This window comes from Carlito syrichta, unplaced genomic scaffold (genome assembly GCF_000164805.1).
Source record: "Carlito syrichta isolate Samal-C Ts95f unplaced genomic scaffold, Tarsius_syrichta-2.0.1 Scaffold289236, whole genome shotgun sequence".
NCBI classification, from domain to species: domain Eukaryota; kingdom Metazoa; phylum Chordata; class Mammalia; order Primates; family Tarsiidae; genus Carlito; species Carlito syrichta.
In genome coordinates, this window is record NW_007233332.1 from 125,968 (window position 1) to 152,931 (window position 26,964).

Sequence of the window (26,964 nt, forward strand, 5' to 3'; positions counted from 1 at the left end):
TCCAATTTGGGGGGTCCACCCTATTCCTCATTTTTTCATGACTTTTGACTCTCCACACCCTTTAGTTTGGTGCATGCACATACACACACACACAGTCTTTAGCCTCTTTGCATTTCTCTCCTTCTAGCTTGTGGTTATTTAAACTTATCCATTCGTCAGTTTGCAGAAATTCCCACTTCATTTATCTTTGTGCCCCAAAATAATACTAATGATTGTGCCCTTGTCTTTTGCACACAGCATCATGGAAAGTCTCTCTTGGAGATTCTGAGCCATTGAGAACACACACAATTAGGTCTCAGGTGATCAGCTTCAGAAGTGCAGGGATTAAAAGTAATGCTCTAGGAAGGCTCCATTGTTGGATAAAAGAACTATTTCAGTGCTTATATTGTCTGAAAAATGTACTTACATGGAATAGGTTATTTGCTGATCTTGCCAAATCTATAAAGTGCTACTGCACTAAAAAAGGAATAAAAGATCATTTATTAGGGTTTCTTAGAATCACTGGACAAGTAGGTCTCATGCATCTCTAGATATCACTCATGTCTCTGTTCATTTTCTGCCTTTTTTTTTAAACAATAAAGTGTTCATTATAAAAAAGAAAATGCTGAAATGAACAAGAGGCAGCTGGTACTAAGAGGAGCACATTTTGTGCATTACATGTTGTTTTTGAAGACACTGAGGTGTAGAGAGGCAGCTGGTGCAGTTTCCTCAGAGCAGGTGTTTAGCAAATATCTATGTGAACTCATAATCATGTGCTTATCACCTTCGCAACCTGGAGCATCATATAAAATAGAGGTGTACTTTTAAATATATGTACCAAACTTTAATTTTCATTTCACACTTAAAACTTCTGTACAAAAAAAGGCAAAGCAAGCAAAAAAAAAAAAAAAAATTACAGTGACTTCAGCAAACAACATATGACAATTTTTAAAGTGACTTGGTATATGCAACAGCCTTTATGTTAATAGATGTAGTGGGAAAATGGGGTTCCAAAGTTTTGGGTTCTTTAAGATAAAATTTCAGGGTTTATTATTAACATTACAAAATTGTAGCTGTCTAGAATACAAAACTGAATAAGAAGTCTCTGAATTCTACTGCACAATTGAATCCTAACATTGCATAAGATTTATTTTTCTTTTGGGATAGTATGAAATTATTTTTACTTAAATGTGATTATGCATCAGAAACCTCAGTTTATCATTAATGTCTTGATATCATGGTGATGACTGGGAGCAAATGTTGATCAAACATGATATTAACTCATAGTTAAAAGGTAATATTCAAATCTTTCCTTCTGGTTGTTAATACTCCAGCCCTATTGGGTCAGCACAGTTCAAAACATTCATTTTCACTTGTTTTTTACTACCAATTCTTGGTGGCATATGAAAGGTTTCTGAGAACAGAGTTATAATCCCCAAGTAGCAATGTATCTGAGAAACATAATTTTTACCTTGTTGTTTGCCCAAAAATAAATATCTGAGCCATGGAAAACACTGTTTATTTGAAAACAATGAGACCTCAAATATGAAATATAGTTAACAATGACGTCAACACTGTGGCTAGTACTTTCCCCTAAACCACCCATAAGTCTTGGACACATGTGCATGCAGCACAGAAGAAAAAAACCCTGTGATTGTTCAAGGATTCCTGATGCCTGGGGGACATTCTGTTAAAAGAATTTGTCTCCCACAATAGCTCTGGTGTGGACCCAAGGCCCATCAACTGTTAGTGATCACAGACATTCAGTTAACCTGTCCTCCCAATAATCAGAGGCAACAATTCAGACCCTGGGCTTTTCAGAATCCATGTACTGCTGAATCTTGGCTTCAAGACAAGGTGGTCTGGCTAAATTAGGGCAGGCCAGCAGCCCTTCCCACATGCTTGATCCCATTTGACAGAAACTCTAAAATTATAAATGTGCTCAACTGTTTACTCTGAGATAAATATAATTTGACAGATAATCCCTAACATTTTCTTCTTTAGACAGCTGAGAGGCAGCTGTGGTATAGACACGTCTTAGGTTCAAGTGCCTCAAGAGCCCTTTGGTGGCTGGCAAGTCCTTTTCCTTTCTTCAATCCTTCATCTCCTCACCTGATAAAGGAAAAAAAATGGACCCAAAAAACATTGTGTGCTTCTGTATTTCTAGTCCTGACAATCGTTGCTTAAGCATAACACGTGCCTGCCAAATAGAACATTTCTTAGCTGAATATTTAATGATTTTGCTCACCTTTTGTGACCACATTTTCTGACTTCCTCTAGGATTTAAAAATCTCTAGGTTGGAAAAGGTATTGAAAGCCATCTTGCATATTTCTTTTCTGATGAGAGACCCTCCATCCAAGCAGCTGTACCTATTCAACTTAAAAATCTCCAAGAAAAAGAGTTTTTCCTTTCTCTGTTGACTGATGTTTAGATATAGACCAGAAAATCTTTTCTGCCCCTTGACTGCATCTCTTTGTTAAAACAAAATAAAACAAGTACTTCTCTCCTTTTCTTAGAGACCCAAGGCAGTATCAGTTGACACTAAAGTCCAGAAAGCAATGACGTCTTATAACTCATTCCTTGGGATGTTATAAATTATGCCAAACCCTGATGTGCCCAGACCCAGCTTCCAGGATTATCATTCACTAATTGTCTGGATGACTCTTTTATTCTAGTGGAAACAGGCAAGTAAGAATATAGGCCAGACTGGAAATTTATTTAAAAGTGTCAAGTCCCATCTTATAGAGTGTGTTCATAGGCCGTATGGTTAAAAAAAAAAAAAAAAGAGCATGGAGTCAGGAGTGAAGCATCCTGGGGTTTAATCCCACAAGAAGGCATCGTGTATGACGATATCCTCTGGGTCTTATTTTTTCACTGGGGGTCAGAATAGAAGATTTTCAAGATTCCTTTCTAACTAAGCTCTGATCTACAGACAGAAAGACTGCAGATCATGTAACATTGTTAATCAACAGGATAAGGTGGGGTGATGCTCACTGGACTACTTACTAAGGAAGAAGGGTGGAGTCAGTCATTTTGTCAGCTCTTAGACCTCCTGAAGATTGTCTGTTTTAACTGCCTATTACACAGATAGGGACATTCAGACTCACAGAGCTTAAACAAATTCCCCAAGATCACATTATGAATCGCTAGTAGAGCTAGGGGTAAATCCAGGTGCCAAACCAGAGATTTTTTACTGTAGCAAGCTAGCAGTGGGGTTGGGAAGGAGCTACCTTTTAAATACCAGGGAACCAGAAAACATGGATTTTTTTCCTCTCTAAATTCCTTTTAGTTTTCTGGTAATGAAGTACCCTAGACCTCTGTTCCTATATAAATGATCTACAGAGAACAGGACTCCTATTAGGAGGAGCCATACACCCAGCACTCCACAGGAATGTGGAAGGTTGGCAAACTTACCTACAATTTCACAGCCAGAGCTCCATTTTCCTGTCCTCAGAGGGTGAGGGCTGAAGCAGAGAGATGGCTGTCCTGCTGCTTGGGTACCCCCCTGTGAACCTGTCCCCCACTTCCAAGACGACCACCTTCATCAGTCTAGCAGCAACAGCACATCCATTTATCTATTCCAGTTGTTCTCCCACTAACTGATGAATACAGGTGATTTTTCTCTTGTAAAATTAAAAGGGAAAGTTGGGGGTGTATATAAATACAGACAGAAAGGGAATATGCTGATTAATAAAACACGTGGAAACAGAAAAGTTGCATGTGTGATTTGCAGTCTGAGGACAGAGAGGGGGCGTGCTGAATTCAAGACACTTGGGTTTGATTCTCCACATGCATTTTTCTTGGATTCCTCTCTCCCTCTGTCAGGATAGCAGTTGCATTTCTTGTAGCTGAGCCGACACAGGAAATCAAATACTTTGTATTTCTACAAACTATAATTCCCAGAGAGATAACACACCTAGAATTAAAACACTACTACAAACTATTAGGAATTTCTGATTGTTACAGGTGTCATTAAAGGACTCCAGTAGCAAAGATCAAAGTCTCCAAATTTTGCCTTTGGAGAAGGGGTTTTCGTTTCAGACATCAAAGGTAAGGCTCTCAAGTCAATTTATGCTCTGCTGGGTTGAGTCAGTCAGGATACAAATTAAGGTCCATATATTTCGGTGACAAGAAGGAAACGGTTATGTAAATACACAAGTATTAACATCAATCTGTATTAAATTATGTAAACATATACATCTTCTGAGGTCAGCACATAGATCCTCTTCTTTGAGCAGAGCTCTACTGAAGCATCGCTCGAATCTGTTTGGAAGTCGATTCATCATTCAAGTGCTTTGTAGTGAACCTGGAAGGAAAGAGAATGATAGAGGTTAGCGTGCAAACAGTGCTCTCTGAAAGCTTCAATAATGACTCACCAGCCCATCTTTACCTTGGGAAACACAATTGATATTTATAAATCAAACATGGGCTCAGTTCTTTGGACAAAGAGCCACCATTCAATGCTCACAGTATTCTCAGACAGATTTAATATTTGATTTTTCCTTCCAAAGGAATTTTGTATCATGATTATTAAACCAAGTAGATTTTTTTACCTAATCAAATAGTTGCACAGAGGAGATATGAACAATCTCATGTTTTGGCGAGGTAGACTTCACATGGTTGAGTGCAGAATCTTGACCATCGAGGCAATCCCTACTGAGTCACAAATTTCAAAATACCCAAAACTTGATAGTTTATAGTTCTCTACTTTCGTGGTCATGCTTACGCTCATTACCACCACTAGGGGGCATAAAATTGGTAAAAAACCAACAAAAGGACAAGTTGCAGACTCCCATTAACCTAATGTAAAAATCCTTTATGTAAAGGAAATAAATTAATATGTAATAAAACCTCGACCGTGTCATGGGACTGCATGCAAGTTTTCATCTCACTCATAATACCTTTGAAGGCAAGGTAATTGCCTCCATTTTAAAGATGAGAAAACTGAGAATCAGAGAGGTTAGATGACCCATTTCAGATCATAAAGCTAATGATTGGAGATATGTGAACACATTGTGATTTCTGATTCAAACCTAGATCTGGCTCTCTCAAAAGCCTGTGCCCAACTCCACCGTGCCTCCAGGAGACACAAATTCCAACATTCAGAAGGGACTCATGGTCTAGTACAGTGTTTTGTTTGACTAAATAAAGCTGGAAAGTTCAAAAAATTCAGAAGTTAAAGTCTATTTGCTTTGCATATAAAGTTAGGTGGGTGTGAAATGGACACCAATGGAGAAAACTTTGGTTTACCCATAGAATCTGGAAGGCTTTTATATTAATATCATATCTACAACTGTTCTAAGGGATGATGACTCAGCAACTTGGCAAAATAGCATCAACTCTGGTGTTTATCTTGTTCATTTCATGTGTGTCTCAGTTTCCTTATTTAGTAAATAGGGAAAACAGACCAGTCTTACTTCTCTAAGTTGTGATAACGAAATGAGACCATGTTGGAAGTACAGTATAAAATGTGTTGTACATAGGTAGAGGATTACTGATTCATTACACTTACACTTACTGAATGCTTCCTGCAAGCACAACACTGAGTGGGAAATCAAGAGACCATAAACCTTCCAGTTCACAATGCAGATTTGGAATATTTACAAATTCGTGGGGGTGTCATAGCAAAAAATAAAAATAAATAAGAATCCCCTCTCTGGGAAGAGGCAGCTCCCTGAGCATTACTTGTTAGCAGTGAGGAGCTGTGACATGCCAGAGCTGGCCACATATTTAGGTGGATTCTCAGTTCTTGTGGCTGCATGTGAATCGCCTGGGGGGGGGGGGTTTAGAATAAACAAACAACCAAACAAACACAAAAAGGATGACTGAGTCCCTCGCCCATAGATTCTGGTTGATTTGGTCAGGGTCAGAGTCTGAGCATCAACTGTTTCCCAAAGCTTCCCACATAATTTTCACATGCAGCCAGGTTTGGCAATCACTGGTGAGGGTAAGTGAGACCCTGGAAGTTTCTTCGGAGGAAGAGTCCTCAGAAACTACAAAGTCGAGAGTTAGGACTGTGACCTATAGAGTCACTGAGACCCTGGTTTAGGTCCTAGCTTGGCCATTTACTATATTATTTTTGGCAAGTTATTAAAACTTTTCTAAATCTCAATTTTTTCCATCTGTACAAAGGGGAAGATAAAAATGATGCTGACCTCAATAGGTTGCTGGAGAGAGTCAATTTGTTAAAACATGCAAGGGGTTAAGCTTGGTGCTCTCCCCATTGATTCCCCAGCAGTATTTAAATTCGCAACAGCCCTGAAGTGTTGGCTGCCCCATGTGAGTGAAACAGAGTTGAAGCTCACCTGAGGGCATTCAGCAGTCCCTCCACACTGTCCGGGGCCTGTTCCTTCAAAACCTTTATGCAGCCTTTCATCTAGGAGGAAAAAGCGCAATGTTCTGTTAATATCTTAGTAATACTGTCCATGCTAATATCCATCCATAACAACACCTATCAATAACAATATCACATCATTTCTGCCCATTGAAATCCAACACGAAAATGATCAACTGTCTTCACTACCTCTGCAGGCTGGTGAGTTACTGCTCTGGTCTTCTAGAAGGTTCTGTATGATTATAATTATTGCCAGTTTTCATACTATACTGCTCTTGTACATTTTACTTGCCTGACATTTAGGGACAAAGACTTGAGAAATTAATTTTTTGGTCTTGTACTCTGGAGCCAAGTACTGGGGGCTTCTCTTTACTTGATGCTCAGCTGAGATTTACTGAATGGAAATCCAATAACTTTATGCCATCCTGCTGCCCAGAATGCTTTCTCTCCTTTAGCTGTTTGATTGGCAAGCCCTTAACAATTATTTTAGGACCCAGCTGAAGTAGAACAATTCCAGGAAGTCTCTTCTGATCTGACAACTCTCACAAAACGGAAGTAAACACCACCACCTCTTTGTGTTACCAGTGCGACTTTGGCATTAATCAGAGAACATTGGAGATTTTAATGGCCAGATTAATTTGTCTCTCTCACTAGACCCAGAACTCCTGGCGATGTAGGTCTGTCTTAACCATCTTTCAAGGACTGGAAAAGGACAATTGTTAAAAATGTGAACCTCATGGGGCCCAGTGCCTGGATTTCATCCATGCTTGCTTGTGTAGTATCTGCATGAATCTACGCAAATGTCTTAGTTTTTTGTGCCCTTGGAACAAAACTGACTCATAATTTGGGCTGTGTATAAAAACTAACTTTATATAGATCACATTATATGATGCATATCCTGGAGTGTCTTTTGGCAAAGTAAGAATCTTTCTGCAAAGAAGACAATGACTCATTTTAAACTCAGCTGTTCGGGCGCTATATGTATTAGATTTGAACATGCTAAGATGAGGTTACTTTTTATAATGGTTGCTCAAAAACATTTTCTGTGAGTATACTTCTGGTATGTCAAAAGATTTTATCTTAAAGGTCTGATAGACCCTGATAGATTGATGGAGGAAGTCAAGGAACAGTGTTGAGAATCTTTTGGGTGTCATTATAGGCTCATCAAGAAAGAATGTCATGGCTGATTAGAGATGTCTGTCATGGGTACAGGAGTAGGAGAGGCCACAGGCATACCTGCTTTGTGTCACCCCAGGCCTGGGATGGCATCAGGCCCAGGGATGCAGAGGATTTGTCCCTCTCCTATAGTTTATTGTCATAGTGTGATAAGTGATTTGCAAACCATGCCCATGGGGCAGGAAGGGCATAGATATGAAAGGGGGTAGAGAGCAGTTGGTTCTGTCTGGGAATTTCTAGTTTCATTTCAGGATGATTAAAGCTGTGGGCGAAAATAAAAAGATGCCATCAAGGATGCACTTAGGACCAGATTCAGTGTGGATTTAATAGCTTGTTGGGGAGTTGGGGGCTTTTACCTGTAGAAAAATAACATTGCTAAGTGTTAAACAGTTTAGTGATGTGGCCATTACGGAAAGGGACAAGAAGGAAACAAGAATGGAAAGAGGAGGGTCAGGGAAAGCCCTTGAGGTTGTGAATTGGGGGAGGAGCAGCAGGCATCAAAAAGCAGGAAGAGCTGATCTAAGGTCAACTCCATAGAACTTGGTGACTAAGGTATGGGGGTGAAGAAAACGGTTCTAGATTCCCAGGGACAGCTCTAGGCTCTGGCTTAGAAATTAGTTGGAGGAGGGTGAAAAACCTGAGACAGGAGCCCAGAAGGAGGAACAGGTTTGCAGGGAAGGGAGAAACTTTAGTTTGGGGTGGGCCATATTTCAGGTGTCCATAGGAAGTGGGGTCTGGGTAAAGTCCAGGATGATAAAAGGGGTTAAAGAGTAACACCTTATTGGGACATTTCATGAGTTTCTATGGAATTAATTTGAAAACACCTTCTCACCCTATCATGTTTTTCCTGGCACCAAGGTTAACTTCTATTCTCTAAATGGCTCATACCCTTGGGGCCTTGGTGAGTGCTTTAATGATTCCCTCTTCCTGGAATATTTTTCCTTCCCTCTTTCCCTTTGGGAAAATCCTATACCTTCTTCAAGGACCACTTCAAACATCACCCTGTGTTTCTACTCTTCAGCAGAATGAGTTTCTCCCGCCTTGGGTTTCCAGAGCTCAATATACATCTTTTCTGCACTCCAAGGCATGCCCTTCAGATGTGCAAGTACAGTGCCTCTTCCAGGGCCTCACAAATAGATACTCGTGTTTTCACAGTTGATGCGAACACCCTAAAGATTTATAAACCCATTCGTTATAACCACTGACTTGAAAGCAAATTAGGATGTAGAGGGAGTCTATGTCATCAAAAAAATATATATAAAATAAAATAAGCCTGTCTCAAATATATTCTATGCTTGGTAAACCTGAAACTTTCTTAGAGTCTCAATATGAACAAGCCTTTATTAGTTTGTTCAATATGAACAACCTAAGTTGCTAACTTCAATATGAACAGAACATTCTTAGTGCAACCTGTGTGAATGAAAATAGACTTCATCAAGACTATTTGCAAATATTTAACACAATACACTATTTACAATCTCAACAGAAAGACTCGGTAAATTATATGTAAAGTCAAGCTTTTTAAAGGTTAGGACTACAAGGCATAATTGAACCCAGTGCAATTTTTAATTGTTGAATCTATGACAAGTTAACAAATGACTATGGTAAATAAGAGTGTCATATGAGTACCAGGTAATAAACTGAATCCATATTCAAATGATATTTATAGAGTTATTCATAGAGTTATTCATACCCAATCTACAGTATGAAAATATTAAAGCCTCACAAATAATACAATAAAAATATTTATTGGTATAAAAATGCCCATAATATACTGTTATGCAAATGAAAAACGTTTCAAGATAGCATGTATAGCAGTGTCCTAATTTGTTAAATTCATCCACACACACATCACACAAGCATCTACACAAAAAGAAAGTACACACTTATGCTGATGAATTAACAGTGGTCCTTTGTGGCGAGGTTATTACAGATACATTTCATTGTCTATAATTTGATTTCCTACATGTCAAAAAATTTTAAAATATTTCTTTTCTTGGTAAATAGAAATAATTACTTAAAAAATCATAAAGATTCCATGAAGAACCATGCCTAACTATGCTAGGAACCCAGAACCCCAAAGTGAGTAATCTGAATTATATTGTTTGTTGATAAATTTTCTTGTATTCTTCAGATTTATTCCCACCCCACCCCCCACCCCACCCCAGGCACGCAGACTTTCTCTTGCACAGGGCTAGAGCATTAGGACATTGTTCTGTGCAGATGAGTGAACACAGAGAGCTATCTAGAATTAGCCATGTCAGAATAGGTTAGTACCAGGAGGTTCTATTCTGCACTTAAAAGGCTTTAAATGAGTACATGGGTTGCGCTATTGATTTGAGGCTGCAGGTAAATGCTGGGTTAAGAGGAGGTGTGCTGTATCCCACATCAACAGGAAAGCATCTGCACAACAAAATCATGTGTTTTCCAATTATCTTCATTCATTTCATTGCTTCATTCAGCAACAACTCTACAGAGTATGTGTTGAGCATGCCATGCGTTGGTCCTGGACTAGGCGGTAGGATAGATAGTAGCTGTGTGTATCATAGACTCTGTCCATAAAGCAGTCTGTAAAGGAGGAAGAAAGTACAAAATGCGAAGTGCTCTGGGGACCAGGGGAGCAAGAAGGAGTGACACATGCAGGAAAGTGTTCCTAGACGGTATGGCATTTGAAGAATGTCTGAAAGGAATTCACCAATCAGAGAAAAAGAGGAAGCGTGCTCTGGGCAGGGGAAAGGGCTCACCTATGTACAAATGGCAAGGAAAGGCATGGAAATTGGGTGGAGTAACAGGTAAGACATGATAGGAGGGGAAGCTAGAAGGTCATTTGGGATTAATCCAGTACCTTCCAACTCTTTTCACATTAGACACATATAAAATAGAATCCATCTATGTGTATGGCACACTGGGCAACTAAAGGGGCAGCTTGCAGCAAAGTGATTGTTCATCTGCTCAGCTCCACTAAAAGCATTTGAGGTTGGATATTTTGTCCTAAGCACATGAAAAAGCCTGGACATCTTGCTCTGAGAAGAGCTACCATGATGGGTTTTGCATCTTGGAAAGATCACTCTCAGTTGGGGATAGAGGCCAGAGGAAGAGAAGCAAGGAGTGTTTGGCCACATTTGTGTGCTCTTATATGGAAAGCACATTTTACAGCTATTCTTACATCGATCTTGGACGTCTTGCAGAAAGCTCCCACAGGGTGCACGTGGTCATAGAGGATGATGACCCCCACCATCACCCTCATGCAGAACATCAGTGTTTCTTCACTTGTAAACCTACTCCTGTACTCCCTGGAAGAGAGAAGAAATGGCAGCGGTGTCATTTCCTTGTCAGAGCACATACATTTTGGTTCTACAACTGGCTACTTAAACGCCTCCAATCCTCTTGAAAACAATCCCAGACCTGAACAACTGGTTAATATGCTCTTGAAGAAACTCATGATAATTCTCCTTGAATTTATTCAACAACCAGCAATTCAGTGTGAAAATACGGTAAATTAAAGGGCAGTAAATCCCTTCTCTTCTGCCCTTCAGTGGGCCAGCTCATCAAGTATATCACTCCCCCACCCATCAATCTTGAATATTTTATTGCAGGTCCCTCTGGCTGTCCAAGATTATAGAGAGTAATGGCTTCATTACAGAGAAAAAGAATCAGGCTCATTTCTACAGAGCAGCTATCATGTCTCTAGTCGGAGTAACTTCCTTTGTTAAAACACAGGCTGTAGATTGAATTGGATTGTCAAAGACAGCTTTAAAAAAATTATGTATCATTCACTGAGCTGAAAGTATTTGTAGAGTTTAAATTTTGTTCACTTACCTTGACAGGGTCCCTGATGATTCAGATAATTCAGGCCAATTCTAGAGTCTTTCTTAGCATCTATCTCTTTATGAATAAACTCCACAATGAAGATGATTACTATTTCTCTCTTGGAATAAATCTTAACTTTGGTATAAGTAAAATATTTGAAACTAATGCCATCTTACTTTTGAACAGAGCATCAAATTTTGTAAGGCACTCTTGATGCCTTTGGTCTTCCCAAGCATTCTGAAAAGTACATGGCATTATGGGAACTTGATTAGATGAGGAAACCAAGGCTCAGGGAGGTCAGACCAGTTATTTATAGGCACAGTAGGGACTACAGACATAAGTGGAACTCAGATGTCTGAGTACAGATTTTTCCATTACCACGCTGCTTCATCTTCAGTATTCTCAACCATTTATAAGTCTAGCAACTAATAACTCGGTCAGGTATACAAAAAAACTTCAGAGACAGAAAGGGACAGGGAGAGGGAGATAGATCTCTATTATTACTCTTGAAACAGTCTTACCACTTCTAGTTTTGATTCTAAACCCTTTCTCAAATCTTCTCTACAATATATGAGGGGGGGACTAAAACACCTGGAATTTATTTATAAAAAATTTATTTATTCTTACATGTTTAAACTTCAGTCATCTTCAAAGTTATTTCCATTTGATGCAATACACCTATCAAGGTGCTTTTTCCATTGCTCAAAACAGTTTTTTGAACTCATAATTTTGATGCCTTTTAGTGTTTCTGTTGTATTACGTTTCACCTCTTCCACACCAGAGAAACATTTCCCTCTGAGGGATTTTTTCATCCAGGGAAACACAAAAAGTCATTTGGGGCGAGATTGGGTGAATAGGGAGGGTAGATCAAAAACTGCTGAACACTCCAGCATAGTGTGGGCAGGCGCGTTGTCATGGTGAAGAACCATTCATCCATTTGCCACAACTCGGGACATTTCTTCCACAAATTGTGACGCAACCTTATCAAAACTTCCAGATAAATCTTTGGTTGACTGATCCAAAGGAAAAAGTCCTTTTTTCCTAAAAGGGGATCACCTTCCAAAAGAAAATTCAAGATTTTTGGGGGTCCTCCCCTCATATTTACAATGATATTCTGTCATTTAACACACCCCTCTAATTGGTTATTACACATCTTCTACAGCATCTTTCATTTGAGTCTTGGTTTTGTCATCTAATAAGCTACACAATCTTTGGGAGGTCAATCAACCAGTTTCAGCCTCAGCTTCTTCAGTTATAAAAATGGAGGTACTGGCACCTACCCCTCAGAGGTGTTTTTTTTTTAATGAAATTAAAGCACATAATATACACGTAAACTTTAGTGTGTTGACCCAAGTGGTAAACGCCTTCTTCATGATCATCATCATCATCATCTTAACAGACCCTGGTTTGGTGTACACTCAACCATGAATACACTTCTGGTTTAACTTACGGAGTTTCCAGCATGACTTTACAGACACTTGTCATCGTACTGAGGCAGTCTGTGGTATTCTCTATTGGCAGGGTTTTGTTCTAAATGGGAGACACAAGTGCATGTTAGCCCTGATAGCAGCTCTATGTGCAATTAAGAAGTACTTTGTTGCTCAACTTCACTTACTTCAGAGACAAAGTGCATTGTGGCATTGCTAAGGGTTTTCAGCATGGGTGTGGCTTCTGCATAGAAGAGAGACATTCGATTGGCCATCTCATTATTGACTTCATTCTCAATGTCTAGCTGATAAAATAAGAGAAGATGCAATTATAAAGAGAAAGTCAAAATCCCCAAATACTCTCCTTGGAAAATTGAATTATGAACAAGGATGCTGTCTTCTCTCCATGTTCTGCCTGATGCAGAAATGAAGACAGCCACAAAGAAAGGTGCAAAGGTCAAGGTGGCCCAGGGACTCACGTGCATGTTGTTGATGCGATTGCGACTTATTGTTCTTCTGTAGTAGCTGAAGTCATTCTGAATAGCCGGGTTCCTCATCTGAAATTCAGAAGAGAGTAAAGAAGGTCACGTCTCAGCATCAGATGGAGGATATGCATTAGGAGCCCAGACACTAGATTTTCTAAATATGCCAGGACTTCTCTTTGTTGTACAAAAGTCAAAGCAACTTCTGGTTAAAAATAAGGACCCAAAGCTTCATCATTTTAAAATATGCCTCTTTTTTTTTTTTTAATGTGGGCTAGATTTCAGGGAAAGTATATTTATTCTCAATGAGGAACAGACACTTGAAAAGGTTTTCTCTGATTTCATTTGGCAGATTTTAAATTTCCATATACAAATCATCATCTTAAATTACTTTTACCACATGGAATGCAAATTCTCACCACATTATATGTCTCTCTGGGGAAGAAACAACATCTTACTCATTTCTCTATCCACCCACCCCACAGCACTAACAGAGTAGCTGTAAACAGTAGGTACTCAGCAAAAGTGTGTTAAATTTCCATAGCACATGTGGCCTAACCTTTAATTCGTCAAATCGAAGGGTGAAATGTAAAATTTCCGCAAACTCCTTTGCCAGGGCCTGCTCCCTTTCCAGGTGTTGGGTTGGTGTGTAGGGCGGACAGGTCAAAGATTCCAATAAACTCTGAAGAGCTTTTTCTGCAAGTCAAGAGGACGTATAGATAAACTGGAGGTGGCCCACTGAGATCCTTCAAAAAGCACAATTATCAGCCTCAATTAACAATCTCAGAAGTAACCTACTTGAGTCTTCCCGACAACTGTAAGACTTGTGCTGCATGTGGATGAGGAAGAGGAAGAATTCCACATGCCAGAGCAGGTTGCCTCCCCTGCAGAAACTTCCCGTGGCCACCATGTTTGTAAATATCTCTGTAAATTCAGCTGAACCCTCACATATTTAGTAGTCCCAATTCCTGACACTATTAGAAAACCACAAGTATGTGGTTGTGGGTCATGTGCACAAGACAGCCATTCAGGTTGCAGGATGAGAGGAGATGGCAGCCCTAAACACATGGGCCACATTACCTGCTTTTGCGGAGAAAGACTTCTGGTCCCAATTAGCTTTGCTCTACATCTACAGTCTAACCTAATTCTAGGAATATTTTTCTACAAACCCATTGCCATATTTACCTCCATTATTGTTCTTGCAATAGTCTCACTACTCTGAAGAGCTTTCTATGCAAGTCAATGTCTTTTCTTTTCTTTTTTTTTTTTTTGAGTTGGAGTCTCACTCCGCCACCCAGGCTGGAGTGCAGCGGCATGCTCACAGCGATCCCAGCATCGTCCTGCTGGGCTCAGGTGATCCTTCCACCTCAGTCTTCCAAGTAGCCAGAACTACAGGCATGTACTACCACACCTGGATAATTTTTTGATTTATTATAGAGATGAGGTCTCACCAAGTTGCCTAGGCTGTTCTTGAACCCGTGGGCTCAGGCAATCCTCTCACCTTGGCCTGGCCTCTTCAGTAAATTTCTAACAGCATGGAGTCATTTAACTAATCTTCTATAGCAGGTGTTGGCAAACTGTGGCCCATAGGCCAAATCTGGCTCATCACTTGTTTTTGCAAATGAAGTTTTATTAAAACATAGACATTCTCATTGTGTATTGACTAGGGTCATTTTTGTGCTATGATGGCAGAGTTGAAAACAGTTGCAAAAAAGACAGGAACAGACCATAAATTCTAAAATATTTACTAACTGGCACTTTAATAAAAATTTGCTGACATCTGCTCTATATGGTTCTTATGTCTTTTACAGCATCTTTATAAAGAATGCCTCTAGCCTTTTAAAATATTTCCATCTATGAAACACTCGGTCCTTGGAGACAGTCAGTTCTACCTTGGCCTGTTCTGACTGATGGGTGTTTTTTCCTTCTGTTGAGTCAAAATTTGGCTCCTTAGGATTTCAGTGAATTGGACCTAGAAATAGCCTTTGAGGAAGCAGAGAGAGAAGTTGATCCCTCTTCTATCTGAGAGTCTTCAGAAGCCATCTCTTCTTATAAAACTGGTTTGGTTCATTCAACTACTTCCCTTGGTCTTAGCTTCTGGTCTTCTCAATTTCAAGGTCATTATTCCCCCAATGTCTTTCAGTTCCTGTTTTTCTCTTAACGGTGGCATTTGTTTTACAGCAAAAGTAGAGCAGAACAAGACTACTGCCTTCTCCATCCTACATACACTATATTATCTCATCAAACATTCTCTAGCTTTACTGCTAGGACAGTGGTTATATCACATTGCTGGACACAGTGAGCCTACAGCCAGCAAGGCTTGGCATTACTCTTGCTTCTACAAAGTCATCCTGTACTTGCACAATTTTGATTATTTTTTTAAACTTAAAGAAAGAACATTATGTTTGTTTTTCTTGTATTTTTCTATGTTGAATTTATCGTATGAGTCCAGTCAAGCAAGTTCTTTCTGGGTTAATAGGTAGGTAACTTGTATCTTCCAGCTTCTCTGTTATTCAGAAATGTGATTAGTTTATAATAAAACTATAAAGATTTAGACATAGATGAGAACAGAACCCAAAAAGATACCCACTAGTAGAGACACTCTAAATGTGCCAATAATTTTAGGGGAAGAAACGTTGGGGTAGATTGAAAGAAATGAAAATGACAAGAATTGTTCATGAATGGCCTCTCCAAGGCAGAGAACATGGATGTGGGGCATTTTCCAAATGCCACACTCTTCCCAATACCTTCTCAAACACCAAAACAGAACTTCACATGTGGGACATGAAAACTCTAAATACATACTCACCTAGTCTTATGGAAAACTCGTAAAATCTCTTTAGCCTCACAACTAGAGGGCACACCGCATTCCAAGCTTTTTCTTGAAGGTGAATGTCATTGGGGTTTTGAATTGCCTACAAAAAACATGGTAGAACTGTCTCTTCAAAAAAAAGCAATAGGTTCCACATCAAAATGCCTTAAGATTGAGAAAAAATGTTTGTTAAAAAACACAATCCCCGCTGTAATTAGCTAATACATACTACTTAAATCAACATCAGATCATTGAACTGTCCCACAAGATTCTCATTTTGAGTGGAAATTTTAGCACTTGAATACAAAGCAAATGGCTTTAAAATTAGATCTTGAGTCATCTTACTTGTTTGTTATCTTGAATGTTTAAAAAGCGCACACCTAACATGGGAGAAACCCAGCCCTGCCCATCATCGTTTGATTCTAAAGCAGTTAGTGCTCATTATAAGTACAAATTCTGTAGATATTTTCCTTTCTCTATAACGTATATTAATTTCTGCCAGTTTGTAATGTTACCCAAATTAAACAATGACCTCTAAGTAGAAAAACAACCTCTTCATAGACTATTACTTTCTTAGAAATGCTGTCTTGTCTGTGTTTCAGCAGTTTGAGGATTATGATGGTAGTGATGTTCTTTTCAAAAGGATGGGGCAGGGGCAGTGGCAGTAGGGTGTGTGTGTGTGTGTGTGTGTGTGTGTGTGTGTGTGTGTGTTGATATAGCCACAAAAGTAATGCTTTTAAATAAAAGGCATGTGAAGTTCCTTGCTTTTAATACATTGCGAAGTTTCAATAGCCAAATTGATTATTTTCTTTTTTGTTTTGGTTGTTGTTTTGTTTTCCATTAATTCTTTTTAATCTCATAAGACATTTAATCTGACGGTCTTTAGAAAGTGAAGTGGTCTTTGGCTGTTGTGTGTGACACTGGTGGAACCTGCCAAAATCATTACTAAATGTTAGAAAGTACATGTCAACCCAGACTTCATGATTCATATTTCAACTGTTGTCCATAAACTTTATATATATGTTTCTTTTAAATGAAGTAATATGATGACACATTATTGTTTAATGTGAGTCCTGCAATATCAAATGTTATGTCTGAGAAAGAATGGATAATATTTTACAAGATCTATAGCACTGTGTGCTCAGATTAATGTACTGGATTAAAAGAGGACATTCATACATTTCTAAAAGGATACACTACCCTTCCTGTTCTTCCCAGTACTTTAGGAAACACTAGGGTTGTTACTTAATCTTACTGTGTATGTGCCTGTGTGTGTGCATGTGTGTATGTGGTTTTCTTGCCTCCTCCCAGCATGCAGTTGGTTTAGTATTATCATTGGCATACATCTCGGATCTCTGGTCCCGCGCCTTTGTAGGCCTGCAGGTCTGCGAGGATGCTCTCAGAATCCTGAAGGACGGCACTGATTTGGTTCCAGATTTCTCTTTCTCCTTCTGTAGGCTGAGCATCTAAGAAGCAGGAAAACCAAGAGACAGAGGACTGTTGTTTGCAAATATCTTGGAAAGAGAATGGGCATTCAGTTCTATCTGTTTGACAATCTTATTCCTGAAGTGTGGTATTCATTATTTGAAGTAATCAGTCACCAGGATGCTAGGAAAGGAAAGCTAACACAACTTCTGCCCATTACTCAGTTCAAAATATTCAACAGTCCTTCTGCACACATAAAACAAGCTTATTGAAACCACTGTAGGCACTCATTTATTTACTTACATAGAACACTTTTTTGAACACTTGTTATATGTGAAGCAGCACACTTGGTGATAGAAGGAAGAAACAAAATCTTTTTGTGGCTGTTTTTATTTGTCTTTTTATTTATTTTTTAATTTAAAAAACGTCATTATTTTTATTCTGGTAAAGTACACCAACTTGAAATTTGCCATGTTAATTGCTTATAAGTGGTACTTAAAAGTTAGTATACTGTTCAGTGATATTAAATACATTCATAATATTTTGCAGTCATCTCCACCATCCATCTCCTTAACTCTTTTCACCTTGTAAAACTGCAACTCTATAGTAGGTCTGCTTTTTAGAAGAGAGGTAACTTAATAGTTCTGCTTTGATTGGAAATCTGTGAATCTGAGTATAGCGAGAAAAACTGTCTGCCTATATTTTCACATTAATAAAACAAGCTTAAAATTAGATAATCAAAACTCCCAGAGCCATGACAGGCATATCCTCCCCACCGATACATCGAAAGCAGTAAGACTGCTCATTGCACATGATCTCATACTCAAAGAGTTTTGGCAAAGACATGCAGGAAGTTCATTTTAAAAACACCTGTTCTGATTATCTTTGGTCTTGACTATGACTGTTACCCACAAAAACAAGTGACACATTCAAGATTACATAAATGAAGATAATACTCTTACAGCCACAGAAGCACCTCTTAGCTCTTCCGTGAATTCTCAATTGACTACATTCTTGGAGCCAATATGTGTCCTTGTCCCCAGGAGCATTCTGCAGGGGATGGTGGGTGAAGGTACAGAGGTGGTCAAGATTGAATTTTATTTATATCACAGTTTCTATAAAATAGATGAGTTGCTGGACTAGAAAGAAGTTTGCCTCTCCATCTAAAACACTAAAGGGCACTGTCTCATGGAGAGAGGGGCCAGACAACAACATATGAAACTGTTTTCAAGTATCCAGCTCCTAAAGCACTGAATGCTCTCAGCAGACTGCATTAATGGAGGGTGAGGACAGACTTAATAGCTGGTCTAACACTCCTCACAACAAATCTCAGTTTCGACTAATCTTTGTGGGAATATAAGAGGCTGATCCTGCAAAAGAGTATTACACTGTCACTAGTGTTATTCCAGGGATATAAAAAACAGAATCCGAAGAAGTAATGGTGAAGCAAGGCACTGACCAAAATGACTGGGTGTGCTCAGAAAGACTGGGCTCAGGGGAGGGGCTGAGATGGGGTGGCTGTTCCTGGTGCAGTTACCATCTGTTGCACCTTGTACTCTCCAGGACCGAATTCTTTGGAATGAAGCGCATGCATATTTTTAGACTAGTTTACTCATCAGGCCATGTCTAATACCTAAGAAACTGGTAGTGCTTCCTAAGAAATGAAGAGTGAAATTCATCACTGTATAGTAATTCTCTTTTTAAAAAAATCATAGGCCCTCATAGGTTTTCCAGAAACTTTGCAAATTTCAACTAGGAACTAAGGAGGTACTAACACATATGCATATCAGGGTTTAGAAAAGGAGAAGATGAGTTGGTCTGGGAGGAGTGGATAAAGTTAAATATAAGAGTTAAGACTTGAGCTCTGTCGATGGCAGGCCGAAGGAAGTATGTTCATGAAGAGAGTACAGAATGGAAAAAGGCCTGTAGCAGGGTGAAGCAAAGCTGGGAAAGAGACATGCCAGGTAGGAAAACAGAGTCCACTGTGAGATAGTAGGGGAAAAAGAAATCTATCACAGGTTTAGCTCCCAAATCCAAAAAGTCCCAAAATCTGAAAATTTTTGAGCCCTGACATGATGCTCAAAGGAAATGCTCCTTGGAGCACTTCAGATTTTAGGATTTGGGATACTCAACAGGTAAATATAATGCAAACATTTCAAAATCTGAAAAAATCCAAAATCAAACACTTCTGGTCCCAAGCATTTTGGATAAGGAATATTCAATCTCTAATCCTTTGCTTTTGTACCCTTTCATTGTCTTCCACAAACATTTGGTAAGTTTTCTCAGATACAGTGCTACTTACAATACTAATCACTTATTTTTTTTTTCTCTTTCTGCTTTCCCAAACTTTTCTCAAAGAAATATAGGTGCCTTAAACAGAAACATAAACCCCACAGGCTAGGAAGACTATAACTGGAGAAAGTGTTTCAGTGGAGCAGGATTCAGGCTGGTAGTTTCCAAGTAAGGAAAGTGTCAGAGAAAAGAACATTTTTAAAAAGTGTGAGTCAAAGTGCCTAGAAAACAAATAAAAATCAAGCACTCATTAACTCAATCCCTTTCCCCTTTTGATGGATGTTTCAAAAAACCAAAGCTAAACAGAGGCAATTTCCTAAAGAGATCTTTATTTGGAGAGAAGGAAAAGCAAAATGGAGTCTGTGACCAAGATTCTGAGAGTTGAATTAAGTTAATTCTAAGAGTATTTGAATTATAAAATAGCATGTGAAAGAAGAAGGCACTTGGAGGCCAAAAAAGCTTTCTAATCTTGGTTGTCACATGCTCCATCTTAGCAAATCACCACTTGATAAGTTTTAGACAAAACAGAGTTAAAATTAAGTGGGCTCGAAGAGGAGAGCTGGAAAAACAAAATTTAAAAAAAAAAAATCCTGTTGATGATTATTTAAACACAAGAGGAGAAAGATTTCAAGTCAGTTTTTAAAAATAGAGGCCTTTCTTAAGTGCTTAAAAAATATGACTTGTTTTCAATAGGGTGGCCTAAACTGGGACTTGAAACAGGCAAGCTTTGCCCTCCATCCCAGGTGAAAAGACACTTTCTTTTCCTTTTTTCTTTTGAGTTGGAGTCTCACTCTGTTGCCCAGACTGGAGTGTGGTGGCACGCATGCTCCTGGCCCCCACAGCCCCTACCTGCTGGGCTTAGGCAATCTTCCACCTCAGCCTTCCAAGTAGCTGGAACTACAGGAGCATGTCACCACGCCCAGCTAATTTTTTTGATTTACTGTAGAAATGAGCTTTCAGCAAGTTGCCCAGGCTGTTCTCGAACCCGTGGGCTCAGGCAATCCTCTCGCCTTGGTCTCCCAAAGTGCTGGGATTACAGGCTTGAGCCAGCACCCAGCCTGAAAAGACACTTTCTAATAAAAATGAACATTGACATTTACATGATCACAAAGAATTGGAGGAGTAACTTGGGCTGGTACCACTTCTCCACTTCTCTCTCGGAGGAGGCAGACTTGGCGGCTATGGTGAATGAACACCATCCACACTACAGTAATTATCTCCTGGCATTTGGATGATCTGTGAGACAGGACACTCAGCCCCCAGCCTCCCTCTCTGGGAAACTGTTTCTTGGTGTCCTATTAGAAATGTTTCTCATGTGGCTTTGCAGTGGTGGGGTGGGGTGGGAGAAACCCAATCCATCATTCACTTTTTAAAAAATCTGGGATCAGAAATGTGTTGGCTCATGTTTTTCTATAATTTGTTGGTCTCATTGGATGCCCAATTTCTTCTTCTTTCTCTTTTGCTTCCTCTTTCATGGAACTGAAGTCACCTCTTCTAGCTATAATTAGGGCCAGAGTGCCCTAAGAGTCTTAGGGGACTCAAATCACAGCTGGGAGATGCTCTACTCTGTTTATTTCTCTTTTCAAATAGGAAAAAAAAAAAAAAAGGTTGGGTTCAGTGGCTCAGCCTATAATCCCAACATATTGGGAAGCTGAAGCGAGTGGAATGCCTGAGCACACGGGTTCAAGACCAGCCCGGGCAACTTGGCAATACCTCATCTCTACAATGAATCAAAAATTAGTCAGGCACAGTAGCACGTGCCTGTAGTTTCAGCTACTTGGAAGGCTGAGGCAGAAGGATTGCCGGAGCCCAGCAGGTCGACTCTGGGGTGCCAGTGAGTGTGCCACTGCACTCCAGCCTGGGTGACAGAGTGAACTCTAACTCAAAAAGAAAAAAAAAAAGGAAAAAATTGTGTAACCCAAGATGACAGATCCCTATGGAAGTCAGCGATTCGTTCTACTTTTGTCCCCAACTAAATGATCAGAGTCAGAACTAATTAATGGGAGTGTCTTACATTAGGCTATAGGACTTGGGCCATATTTGTTTCATTTGACATTGGGTCGAGTACAGTGTCTGGTACAAAATAGATATGCATGAAATATGTGCTGAATAAACAGTTGAACAAATAACAAATATATTTCTCATATTGTATTTTTTGATATTTTTCTGTTGTTTTTAAATCCCGAGATCACAAACCACTAGAGACATGCAATAAACATGTGAGAAATCAATGAATAAATAAGAAAACTGGTTAGGTAGCAGAGAATGCTGGGTTTGGGGAAACAATAAAGTTAGTAAAAATTCTGTTATTTCTAGGTTCTCTGCAGTGTCTCTTCTTCCCAAGTGGCTTTTATATGGTTACATAGCTTTTGTTTATCAATAAGATACAGGTATTTACCTATAATCAAATTTGCTATTCATACTTTCGTTAATATTTGTGTTTTCAAATCATCCATTGTTCATCTGGCCTCAATGTCTCCTCAGTGTGGCTAACACACTAATAGGGCATTTGTTGAGTCTGGCACAGTGAAAAATTGCACTTAAGTTTACTTTTTTAATCCTAAAGCTGTTACCATCTTGCCATCTGGAAAATCCCTTTGAGAGGCTTTAGAGTCTACACTTTTGGCATCCTCCATATTCAGATCCAATTGGTGACCATGTTTTTAAAATTTATTGTGTTTCAGATGTCAAGGAAAGACATATGGAAAGGGACTGTGAAGAATTAGTGATTGAAAGGGTTACTATATTTAACCTAACAGCAACCCCTTAAAACATTTGCTGGGTGAACAGGAACACCGAACTATGGTCTTTGCTTTTCTATTTTTAACACAAAGAATGACCTTTAGTCAAAGAAAGGCACCCTGCTCCCCGACACATACCAATAAGCTTACTGATGAAAATGGGCCCTTATTTCCCATTGCAGCCAGGGAATTCTTTAGTAATGTCTCTTCTAAAAACCACATTCTAAGTTTCTAATTATTGCCAATTATTTCATTGAAATTGAGGAGATTGGCCACAGAATGCAGGGGTTACTCCTGTCTAACAATGAAGCTGTTAAGAATCTCTGTGATTTACACAAGCAATTTCAGAAACCAATACTTCTAGGAGCCTCGGAAAAAGTGTATCCAGGCCATTATCCGGACGATGATTTAAAACCCTATTCTGGACTTGCTATTGTGGAAAGTATGAAAATGTATCATGCGCCCTGTGACCTTGCACGCATACATTTGTTGTCAAGAGCTCACTAAATCCCTGTGTCTAAAATTTTTAATAGAAAAAAAAACTTCTTATCCCTTACGATAGTTAAATAGTATTCATTTTGCTTGTAGGGGATATATTCATGCTCTTTTGGTTCAATTTGCCAGTGATGATAAATATTAGCTGTCAATATTTTGGTGTCACCAGGGTGGAAGATTTTATTGTGGAGAACTATGATATTTATCTTAAGCAAATACCTGGCATTCCATTGTGCTAATGGAGAGGATGGTAGCTATGTGCTTTGTTGGTCAGGAAGGTCTTTGGTGAACCTACCACAGGGTGCAACAGCAGGACTCAAACTGGAGAAGGGGTGTCAAATCAAAGTGTTCTTATCTTTGTAAATCAGCAAAGGATTCACCCTGTCTTCAAAAGCTTCACAGACACGCATACTTTTTCCTAACAATTTATTTAGGATTGTATGGAAAATCTGGCAGAGAGTCAAATTAACCTAAGATGATGCAAGTAGAAGACACAGTTTATATGGAGATGTGTTTGATTTTGAAGGAAGCCCTGGCATTTCATCAATAGGATATATAGCTGTCTGTGCTCTGATGACTGTTGTGTAAACACTAAAGAAAGGTATAGCAAAAAGGATTTACCAAAGCCATAAATTAAATCTATGTCCTTCTTCCTACCCACTTCCTCACTCCTCCAATCTTTCCCCACTTCAGGATAAACTAAGAACCATAAATAATTATATATTATTAACATTTGGGGATATAAAGTGGTTGTGATTTATAGCAGAATGTTAACCATTTATGGAAACAGCATAAAATTGCAAAAGTCCTTCAGAAAATATAAGTATGACAGGGCTGACATATTTATTTATTTATTTATTTTTGAGTTAGAGTATCACTCTGTCGCCCAGACTGGAGTGAAGTGGCCGCTCCCAGCCACTCCAACCTCAACCCACTGGGTTCTGGTGATCCTTCTGCCTCAGCCCTCCGAGTAGCCGGAATTACAGGCATGCGCTACCATGCCCGGCTGGTTTTTTGATTTACTGTAGAGATGAGGTCTTGCCAAGTTGCCCAGGCGGGTCTTGAACCCACGGGCTGAGGCAATCCACTCACCTCAGCCTGCCAAAGCGTGGTATTACAAGCTGAGCCACTGAGTCCAGCCTGACATATTTATTTAAATAGGACATTCGTCATCTCACACCAGAGCTGGAGGCCTTTTCCTATGGAACAATAACTCCAGGACTGAAAAAAGTGGGAGGGCCAGGGTTCTTGAAGGGCTGTTGATTTCATTCATGCAGTGGGAACCCTGTGATGGGGCACTCCAAGGATGGAGTTTTCAAGACAGGATGTTATTGCCAACTTTGCCACCCACTGAATATTCGACTTCAGGCAAGCTGAGTAATCTCCCTGGGCTCTGGATTCGTTCTTGGTAAAAGAGAGGGAAGCTAAGAATAGCCTGTCCTCTTCCTACCTGTAGGTTCATAATAAAGATGGTGACATAGATTAAAAGCACTTAAAAAGCAAAAGTGCGAGAAGATGGGGCATCACTGTCACAGAATCTCTGTAATGCTATAAATAAACAGCTCCTAGGTCTGTTCTGTTTTTGTTTTCCTTTTGTCAAAAGAGGATATTAGACCAAAAGACATATGATATTTTCTGCTACGTCCCCCTTCTCCTAGTCCAAGGCCATCAATCCTATTCTGAACAGTCTTAACAGATGTGAGGATAGAAGAGAAGAAAAGAAGAAAGAAGAGATCAGTAGTGGCAGGAAGACTACAACAACAAAAATCCCAAATGACAGGCTGATCTGACTCAACCCTCTTGTTTTTTTTAGAAAGAGTGTCAAAATATTCAGAATCTTTTTAAAGAGTACAGTGGTTTGGAGACTTCAGAATTTTCTTCTTAACATCTCCCCCACCCCACCCCCCACCACTATTGACCTGGGTGTTCCTACTGGGTTTGTCTTACAGGAAAGCCATTATCAGTCACTGTCTTCTAAGAAACATTTCTTCATCCCAATCTAGAACCTGTATTTCTTCTGACTAGCAGATCACTTGCTCTCTGTTCTAACTAGTACAGACTTCATCCCTATTACCTGTACTACTGTCTCTTTAATGTGCTTACATCTTATCTCCCCCCTAAAATTACATGCTCTTTGAAGAAGAGATCATGTTCTTCTAATGTTCCTATATTTGTGTGCCATATTTAACCATCTAGGCCTCCCTGTCCCATAAAAACTCACCCTCACCAGTGCTGTTTCTAAAGCTAATTCATTAACATCAATCAAAATCAATGTTCCTAAGTTTATGCTTCATGACCAGCCCTATTCTGGACACTGGATTAACCATAGAATAATATAAGCATAAGATGCCATCCAAATCCTCACTTCAAGGAGGCATACAATAGTGAAGAGACAGATATACACTTGAAGAAAATTAACAATGCTTGATCCTTGACCAGTGGATGACTGGTTCTTGGGGTTAACAGACTTGACTTCTCCCTGCAGCTCATTCTAACACACTGATCAAATATACCAAAATGGTACCCAGTTAAGGTATGAGAGGAAGACAAAATATAGAATTGAAAAGAATAAAAGATTATGAGATAATAGGACAATCAATCATATTTATTGAGTACCTACTATGTGCCAATCACAGTAGCAGGTGCTTTGGGGAGATACTAAACCAAATACACAGTTCATATCTTCAAGGACTTCAGGAAGGTGAGGACGGGATCATTCAATTCAGAAAATATTCATTAGGCACATTTTATACGCCTGCCATAGTGACAGGTGATCAAGGAGATGAAACAATTAACAAAATAAGGCTGGCTTCCTCAGGAAAGTCAAAGTTACAAGTGATCAGTAACAGTTTGATAGAACAGTACAGGCAAAGACATCATGCAGTGAAAGCTAAGTGGCAATGAATGTGCAGACATTTCTCAGGAATGACTGGTATAGGCTAAGAAAGTTTCCAGGAAAAGAAGACATTTAATATGGCAGTATTGAAGCTATTATGTCACCCTTTCTTGGAAGTCTTCCCAGACTTATCCTTCTCCAATTCTCTCTTATACCTTATCTCAGATCAAATTAGTTTTTCTCTCCCATGAATCCTATAGCACAGGATATGTCCCTGCTTACCCACACTGCAGTGTAGATAGTTGTTGTCATGCCCTGTCTTCCCAAGCAGACTATAAGCTCTGCAGCTATTCACACCATAACTGGCAGAGTACCTGGCACATGGAATATCCTTCATAATCGCTGGAAAGCTGAACAGAAAGTATTGTAGTCAGAAGTTCTGTTTCCATTTAAAATTAATAGATTAAAAATGCAGTATACACATAGAATATTATTCATATTTTAAAAAGGAGAAAATTGTGCCATATAAAACAACATGGATGAACCTTGAGGATATCATGCTAAGTGAAAAAAACTAATCACAGAAGAACACACACTGCATGATTCTGCTTATATGAAGTATCTAAGAGTCAGGAGTAGAGGGTAGAATAGTGGTTTCCAGGGGCTCAGGGAGGGGGAAATGAGAGTTGCTAATTAATGGGTACAAAATTTCAGTTATTCAAAATGAATAAGTCCTAGGGATTTACTGTATAACAATTTGCCTATTGTTAACAATACTGTATTGTACACTTAAAAAAAGGGTAGATCTCATGGGAAGTCTGCTTATCATAACAAAAAGCCCAGAAAAGAGAAACCAGTCAAATATATTGTGTGAATTTCTTTCAATCTTGATTAAACCAAAAAAGTTGTTAACTGCCATTTTGAGAAAATCAAGGGAAATTCCAATGTATATTATATATTAGATAATACACAATAATTAATGTTAATTTTGTTAGGTATAAATCTGCAATTATGCCACAAACTTTTCATATTATTTTTAAAAAGATGTAAAAAAAATCACAAAGAATACTGTTCTCACCCTAAGAAAGAGAACAAGAGAGATACTTTACAAAATCCTTGGTATTTTTAACCTATACATTGCAAAGTATCTAATG

At 39.1% G+C, this 26,964-nt stretch overlaps 1 protein-coding gene across 1 annotated transcript in view; it reads right to left on the reverse strand.

Moving 5' to 3' along the window:
• Positions 1–807: 807 nt before the first annotated feature.
• FAM49A (family with sequence similarity 49 member A) overlaps positions 808–26,964 on the reverse strand; it is a 70,547-nt gene continuing 44,390 nt past the window's right edge. Inside the window, exons 3-11 of the mRNA XM_008054205.2 lie at positions 17,366–17,487; positions 16,019–16,124; positions 13,769–13,905; positions 13,207–13,284; positions 12,916–13,032; positions 12,751–12,830; positions 10,657–10,783; positions 6,286–6,356; positions 808–4,286 (exon numbers count right to left, since the gene is read on the reverse strand). Of these exons, the coding sequence (XP_008052396.1) occupies positions 4,223–4,286; positions 6,286–6,356; positions 10,657–10,783; positions 12,751–12,830; positions 12,916–13,032; positions 13,207–13,284; positions 13,769–13,905; positions 16,019–16,124; positions 17,366–17,487 (902 nt within the window). The 3' untranslated portion in view covers positions 808–4,222. The remainder of the gene's footprint in view (positions 4,287–6,285; positions 6,357–10,656; positions 10,784–12,750; positions 12,831–12,915; positions 13,033–13,206; positions 13,285–13,768; positions 13,906–16,018; positions 16,125–17,365; positions 17,488–26,964) is intronic.